Source organism: Rana temporaria, chromosome 1 (genome assembly GCF_905171775.1).
Source record: "Rana temporaria chromosome 1, aRanTem1.1, whole genome shotgun sequence".
Lineage (NCBI taxonomy): Eukaryota > Metazoa > Chordata > Amphibia > Anura > Ranidae > Rana > Rana temporaria.
Genome location: NC_053489.1, coordinates 398,032,215 through 398,040,706, shown reverse-complemented (window position 1 = coordinate 398,040,706; position 8,492 = coordinate 398,032,215). Strand labels below are relative to the sequence as shown.

Here is an 8,492-nt window from a genome sequence, read left to right as displayed (position 1 = left end):
ATGATTGAAAATAATGAGATATCAAAATTCAATATCAAAAGTTCAGTGTTCGTGATCCAACAAAAAAGCAACTCAGTGCTGGAGGGAAAGTGTGATGAGTACTGAACAGGTAATCCACCACCAAGATAAATCAGAGGCTTATCAGATGTTGTGGACCTAAATAGGTGTATACCTAATAGGTCAAAAGAGCTTAATGGTATCGATGTCCTGGCCTCAGAAGACTTGAGCGATATGGGAGGATGTTTCCAATATTGTTGCAGTGTAGGTGAAACCACAGGAACACGGACCAAAAAGGAGCAATATTCAGCACAAATGAGCAGAAAGGCTCACCAATAGTGAATCCGGGGGTTCAGAGCATGATATTCAAGAAAAAGGAAAATGGACATAGTGTGATACTGTATAAAAACTTTTTACTGATGATAAAAAAGTAAAATGATCACACTCACATATCACATGAAGATACAGGCATGTATAATGGTGAACAGTGGGGTCAGCGGGTCCTGACGCGTTTCGATCCAACGATCGTCATCTGGGGTACTGACCCACTGTTCCAGAAGCCCAAATATATAGAAAATAAACCCCCTACCTTAATTGTGGCTCCAGCTGGAAGCAGGATAAAAATCAAAGGCCCGATTAGTAACCAAGATGGCGGCGGCAGCGTGCGTTCCAAGCCTCATCACAGGCTAAGGAAAACAATTGCGTCAGCACGAACCAGGCCAATGAGGCATCTGGGCCATCAGTGTGTTATCCGAGCGGACGTCACGTCGGCGTGCGCTCCAAGTCCCGCACTAGGGGAGAGCCGGAACGCACTATACGACGGACGTCAATAGGCCAAACAATAGGAAGTGACGTCGGCGTGCGCTCCAAGCCTCCCAACAGTGAGAGAGCTGGAGCGCAACGCACGTCGTCAAGCCAAACGAGAAACGTCTTGCATGTCAGCAAGGCGAGTTGCGCTATAGGCATATCACAGAAGGGGAGGGCCAGATAGCAGAGAGAGGGGTGTAAACAGCACGTCTCTTAGGCATAATCCAGCCCGGCCTACAATCGTGAATGATGCCCACACGAAAGTTATAAACAAGTGGGCTAAGGGGTGAATATAATAATAAAAAATTAAAATTACAATAAAGATACAAATTAATGATTCAGTACGGACTGATACCGGTAAATGTCCACAATTCCAACTATATTAAAAAATCGCCAGAAACTATATTAAGAGCACTGTGGAATCAGTGCCATATATGGCAATAATCTATAAATATAAAAATATACAAATATGAAAATTGGTATAAAAATTAATAATAAAAATACTTTCATGATGAAAGTCAATGCCGCAGGCAATATACCATGAGAAAAATGATGATCTTATGGACAAATTTAGACAAGAAGGGAGATGACGGAGCCACAACCAGGTATGAAGGAACAATAATAACATCATGATTGATTGATAAACGCATTAATGTCCCACTCGACATTAAGTCCATGTGGGACATACGTGCGTAACTCATAAATCCAGTATGCTTCAAGCCTGGAAACACCCCTCGTCTTAGCTCCACCTCTCCATGGTGGTACAAACTTGTCAATGATTAAAAACTGTGTACCCTTAGGATTCCGATGATGGCATTCTCTATAATGTCTCGGGACTGTATGTTTGGTACAACCACCTAAGATTTTACTGACATGTTCACCTACCCGTACGGAAAATGCACGTATGGTGCGACCAACATATTGCTTACCGCATGGGCAGGCGATGAGATAAACTACGTGCGTTGTCGCACATGTACAGAATGATTTAATCGGGTATTGGCGACCTGTACTGCGAGATCCAAATTCCAAAGTTTTGGACCTCCCATTAGTGTTATGGAGACAAACACTACATTTCTTGCATGGAAAATAGCCCTTCATATCCTGAAAGAATGATGGACGGCCAGGGGGGTCAACCACGTTGGGAGCAATACTGTTTCTCAACGTAGGTGCCCCTTTAAATATGGCTTTGGCACGTTCGGGTAAGTTAGGGCCCAAAACTTTATCATTCTTGAGTATATCCCAATGTTTGTCAATAATAGTTTTGACATCCCTATGTTGATTGAAATAAGAGGTCATCATTGAAAATGTGTAGGACTGGTCTGGTTCACAAGGTGTTCTGTCACTCAACAAGGAATTTCGTTCAATTAATGCCACTTGTAACTCCGAGTCCACAGATGATGCATCATATCCCTTCTCAATAAACCTCCCCCTGAGCATGGATGCCTGTGAGAAGTAGGTATCGTCGTCCGTGCAGTTTCTCCGTAGGCGCAAAAACTGACTGCGTGGAACCGAGTTTAACCATGACCTATGATGACAGTTATCTGTGGGGATAAAGCCTGTCAGTGGTTTCAAAATGGGTTTTAAATTTGAACTGCCTTGATTCAAGTGCAATTTCTAGGTCTAAAAACGTTATCTTGATAGGACTGCACTCGTGAGTGAAGGAAATGCCTCGGTCATTATTGTTCAGAACAAGAAAATATTCTTCCAATGTTTCCCGTGGACCATCCCACAGGAGGAGGACGTCGTCTATATATCTTTCCCAAAGTATAAGAGAAGATGGTCTCTCATAATAGACGACGTCCTCCTCCCACTTGGCCATGAAGAGGTTGGCGAGGCTCGGGGCAAACTTGGCCCCCATAGCCACGCCACGTCTTTGAAGGAAGAATCTATTGTCGAACCAGAAATAATATGGTGTCGTGGCAAATTCCAGCAATTCGACCAAAAATTACTTCTGTGGGTCAGCAATGGAGTGCTCACGATTCAAAAAATGCTTCACCGCTTCAACCCCAAGCTGTTGGGGGATACAGGTGTACAGGGACGCCACGTCAGCGGTGGCAAGAAGATAGTCACCTTCAACCTTAATACTCTCCAGTAATTTAATGGTGGAGGTGGTGTCCTTAAGGTATGAAGGGGTGGTTTTGACTAGAGGTTGTAAGTAGAAATCGATGTATCGACCAATCCTCAATGTGATCGAGTCGATTCCACTTACAATCGGTCTCCCTGGTGGATTCAATGGATCTTTATGAATCTTTGGTAGATGGTATATAGTTGGAATTCTGGGAGCGGTGGGTACCAAATAAGCCCTTTCTTTAGTATTCAAAATGCAGGAATCAAATCCTTTAGAAACTAATTTGACCAAATCTCGTTTAAAGAAATTGGTAGGGTTATTGGGCAATACTTGATAAGTATCAGAGTCATCAAGGATGCGATTCATCTCCGTGATATATTTATTTTTGTCCATAATGACTATTCCCCCCCCCCCTTTGTCGGCGGGACGTACAATAAGGTCCTTCCGATTACAAAGGGATAAATAGCCTTCTCTAGGTATAGGGTGAGTGTAAACCTTTTTGACAGGTAATGATTCAAGATCTTTGAGAACCAAGTCTCTGAAAACATTAACCGATGAAGACACTGGAACAGTAGGGTTAAAAAGAGAGGGATTGGATAGGCCTGAGTGGACTGTTCCCGAAGTTGCAGCTCGCTCTACAGGCGGTGCAGCTTCAGAGATAAAGTGTCTTTGGATATTGAGTTTGCGAACAAACTTGTGGACATCTATGAAGGTGTCAAATTTACTCAGTTTGTGTGGAGGGGCAAACTTAAGACCCTTATCCAAAACTACAATCTCGTCCCTAGTTAATTCCTTGCCACTAAGGTTAAACAGTCCTAGGCCTACTGTACTTTTCTCTTTTTTCCTTTGATGTCGTTTACCTCCCCGGTTGCCTCTCTTTGCTCTGAAGGCCTTTTGTGGCCTCTCCCGTCCCGATGAAAATCATTGCCAGAGTGGTCATCAGGACCATTGTAATCATAATTAACATGTGGTCTCTGATGTCCAGAAAATCCATTGTATGTGTCCAATAAGGGTAGAAATCTGTTGGACGTATACACAGGAGGATAATGGTAAGGATATGGAGCAGGCTCACGATGAGTAGCATAATCATCAGTCCTCCTAGGTGAGTCATAGTCAAAGTAACCATGATTCTGGTGGACAGGGGTTCTATGATCTGGCACGCGCCCTCTAGAGCGACCTCTACCCCCTTTTCTGTTCTGGGTGTTAGGGTGGTTTCTAACAGGAGAGTCAAAACTAGGATGCCTCATCCTAGAAGGTAATCCCCTGGGTGGGGGCGGGGGTTTAGGGTATGCATGACCAGAATGCGGAGGATTAACAGTGTGGCCGCCTGGATGGGGCTCACTGGTGTCCATCACTGATGGATGCTCAGAGTTACCTGTACTATTCAATGATTTCTGCCAGTTGAATACAACCCTGTTCTTATAATCTCCCGCGTCACGGGAGTATTTTTTGTGCTTTTTATTTTTCTGATCCCTATCCTCCTTCTCCAGATAAGACTGGAGATTGGAGGACAGGGAGTTATACTCGGTAGAATTTTTGAAATCCAAGAGTTTTTCTTTCAGTTCCCTAATTTCCCTGTCAAGCACCGAAAGTCTGGCCTGTTTCCGGGTTATGAGAAAACCTAGGAATTTAGTGCCAGCTTTGTTGAAGTAATGATACCAGGAATCCAGGTAAAGGTCTCCCTGTTGGGGTTGGACCTCCCACCTCCAACTCCTGGGGACCATGCTTTCGGTAACATATTGTTGTAGGAAGACAATGTCCCACTGCAAATGCAGTTCGGAGACCATGATGTTCTTCAGTCTCTGGAACATGCCCCCTATTTCAGTATCGTTCCCTATAACGGAAAAGAAACCCTCCATATTAACGGTACGTTGAGCCCTATAGTCAAAGATTTCCATGATGGTATAACCTGATCTAATAAATCTCTGAGGAAAGTGGCTGCAGTGATAGTGATCAACGAATGCAAAAATAATACTATATACAAAAGTATATAAAACACAGCGCTACTAGTAAACATAAAAAAAAATAGCAGCCAACACTACAGAATTTGACTGTGCGTAAAAATTAGGAACAATGGTCTGGCAATCGTTAGACTAAGTTCCTTAAAGCGGGAGTTCACCCGAAAAAAAAAATTTAACAGTAGATTGGGCCTAATTACGGGAAGCAGAATCGGGTGTTTTGATTAAAATCAATGCAATACTTACCTTTTTTGAGATAGATGTTCTCCCGCCACTTCCGGGTATGGTCTTCGGGACTGGGCGTTCCTATTTGATTTACAGCCTTCCGACGGTCGCATACAGCACGTCACGAGTTCCCGAACGTCGGTGCAGCGCTATACGGCGCCTGTGCACCGATGTTCGGCTACTTTCGGAAACTGGTGACGCGCTGTATGCGACGGTAGGCTGTCAATCAAATAGGAATGTCCAGTCCCGCAGCCCATACCCGGAAGCGGCGGGAGAACATCTATCTCAAAAAAGGTAAGTACTGCATTGATTTTAATCAAAACACCCGATTCTGCTTCCCGTAATTAGGCCCAATCTAATGTTAAAAATTGATTTTTTGGGTGAACCTCCACTTTAAGGACCCTTGGTTGTAAGCCATCTGGGCCCGGTGATTTATTAATGTTAAGTTTCTTAAGTCTATTTCTACCCAGTCTGTCAGTTTAGGTGGACGGCAATGTCTTGGTAGGTTTGCAGTTGTGATATACTCTTTTCATTTTCAGATGATGGATTGAACAGTGCTTTTTAAGATATTGAAAGCTTGGGATATTTTTTTTAAAACCTAACCCTGCTTTAAACCTCTCCACAACTTTATCCCTGGCCTGTCTGGTGTGTTCCTTGACCTTCATGGTGCTGTTTGTTCACTAAGGTTCTCTAACAAACCTCTGAGGGCTTCACAGCTGTATTCATACTGAGATTAAATTACACACAGGTGGACTTTATTTACTATTTAGGTGACTTCTGAAGGCAATTGATTCCACTAGATTTTAGTTAGGGGTATCAGAGTAAAGGGGGCTGAATCCAAATGAACGCCACACTTTTCAGGTATTTATTTGTGAAAAAAATTGAAAACCATTTATTTTATTTCCACGTCGCAATTATGTGCCACTTTGTGTTGTTCTATCACATAAAATTCCAATAATATACATTTATGATTTTGGTTGTAACATGACAAAATGTGGAACATTTTATGAATACTTTTTTTAAGGCACTGTATATAATAAATATATATAAATGATAATATGACATGACGTTGCAATAAATATAAGATTTCACATGCTGAGCTAGTTACATAAACAGGTTCATTTATCTTGGCCTAAAGCAATCTGTTTTAGTACACAATGTTCTTGATGAGTGCACAACACCTTAAGCCAGGAAGCCACATAAATAAATTAGAAGCAAAGCTCAAATTAGGTATATATTTTTATCAGAAATAAAAAAACTAATTATTAAAAAGCAGTTACACAGGGAACATCTATTCTAGCTGTGTAATTATTCAGGATCATAAAGCTATAGTTTATAATAATGCGAAAAAATTACATACTGTATCTTTTGCATCCATTATTTTTTTTTAACAAATAATCTACTACAGTAATACAGTTATATTTATGATGAGGAAACACATTACATGCAGCAAGGTTGGATCTCTTTAGGCGTATATATTATACCAACAGTTTCCTCTAGTGAGAGATTGCTGTGACATTCACTCTAGGGATGTGCAATTACACACCCACCAAGAGAGAGAAGGAGAGAGAAGCAACAGAAAAGAAAGGAAGCTATTTGGCTTAATTCAGTGCTATGACAATAGCACAAAAAGCAGTATGCATCATCCACCTTTTCCAACAGCCAATGTTTTTGTCTTCGGGCTGCACCTGCTAATTACTTTAAACAATGCCACATACCGGTGACCGTCATGTTATTCGCGATCGTAAAATGACATGTCCCAGATGTCATGATAAAATCAGCAGATGTTGGGCCGTGGAAGCATCATATACGCAGGATGCAGTAACATGGATGCTGGGTGACATCTTCGTAGGCAAATATAGACATACATATTACATTACTGGATGCTTTTTATTGACTGTCACAAACACACACACACACACACAGCTTACATTTGAGGGTACTTACTTCATTGGAGCTTTTGTGCTTGAAGGTGAACTGACACTGCTGGCTGCAGGAGGTGATGTCTCCCAGCTGGGCATCAAAAAGATCCCCTGCACTGACTGCAGACACAATGACAAGCAGCAATAAAAGAAGGCTGTAGTCACAGCGACAGTGTTCTGGGGCTCCCATCCTGCAGGGATCCAGGGATAGATGGCACAGCCTGTGAAATACAGTGAGAAGCAACTGCTGTGCAATGTCAGTGCTGTTCTGACGTCATGTGTTTAGGGCAAAGGACTCTGGGAGAGGGAAGGAGGGGAATGCTGAGTGCAGCGACAGCGAGGATGGCTGGTGCACTCTGCTACTGATGCAGACTGCTATTTCTGTTACATCCTATAGAAGTGCACAAGAACCTAAAATGCATACTGGACATAATCAGCACAATTAGTAGTTTATATTAGTTATAGCTGTGAGCTCTACACTTTCCTATTCACATATGTTTTCTAAGGGCCATTTCACACCATAGAAACGCAGTCTGGATGCGCTCCAGATGCTTTTCTTCTTGCACGTTTTTAATGCGTTCCAGTGCATTTTTGATGCAGTCCAGTGCATTTCCCCCTTCTTTTTTGCTTAACTTTAACCACTTAAGACCCAGACCTTTAGGCAGCTAAAGGACCTGGCCAGTTTTTGCGATTCGGCACTGCGTCGCTTTAACTGACAATTGCGCGGTCGTCCCAAACAAAATTGGCATCCTTTTTTTCCCCACAAATAGAGCTTTCTTTTGGTGGTATTTGATCACCTCTGCGGTTTTTATTTTTTGCGCTATAAACAAAAATATAACTTTTTGCTATAATAAATATCCCCCCAAAAATATAAAAAAAAAGATATTTTCCTCAGTTTAGGCCGATACGTATTATTCTACCTATTTTTGGTAAAAATATCGCAATAAGCGTTTATCGATTGGTTTGCGCAAAATTTATGCGTTTACCAAATAGGGGATAGTTTTATTGCATTTTTATAAAAAAAAAAACTTTTTTTACTACTAATGGTGGCGATCAGTGATTTTTTTCATGACTGTGACATTATGGCGGACACTTCGGACAATTTTGACACATTTTTGGGACCATTGTCATTTTCACAGCAAAAAATGCATTAAAAATGCATTGTTTACTGTGAAAATGACAATTGCAGTTTTGGAGTTAACCACAAGGGGGCGCTGAAGGGGTTTAGTGTGACCTCATTTGTGTTTCTAACTGTAGGGGGGTGTGGCTGTAGGTGTGACGTCATTGATTGTGTTTCCCTATAAAAGGGAACACACGATCAATGACGGCGCCACAGTGAAGAACAGGGAAGCTGTGTGTACACACAGCTCTCCCCGTTCTTCAGCTCAGGGGACCGATCGCGGGACTCCAGCAGCGATCGGGTCCGCTGGTCCTGCGGTCACGGAGCTTCGGACCGGGTCGCAGGCGCGTGCCGTGGCCGCACGCCCGCGACCCATGGCTGGGCACTTAAAGAGG

General features: G+C 42.5%; 1 protein-coding gene across 2 annotated transcripts in view; it reads right to left on the bottom strand.

The window, feature by feature from the left end:
- TMEM59L (transmembrane protein 59 like) overlaps positions 1-7,285 on the bottom strand; it is a 101,741-nt gene extending 94,456 nt beyond the window's left edge. The window contains exon 1 of one of the 2 annotated variants that reach the window (XM_040322914.1): positions 7,003-7,285. In XM_040322914.1, the coding sequence (XP_040178848.1) occupies positions 7,003-7,167 (165 nt within the window). In that variant the 5' untranslated portion in view covers positions 7,168-7,285. The remainder of the gene's footprint in view (positions 1-7,002) is intronic. The other variant, XM_040322923.1, reaches the window with a different exon arrangement.
- Positions 7,286-8,492: the final 1,207 nt, after the last annotated feature.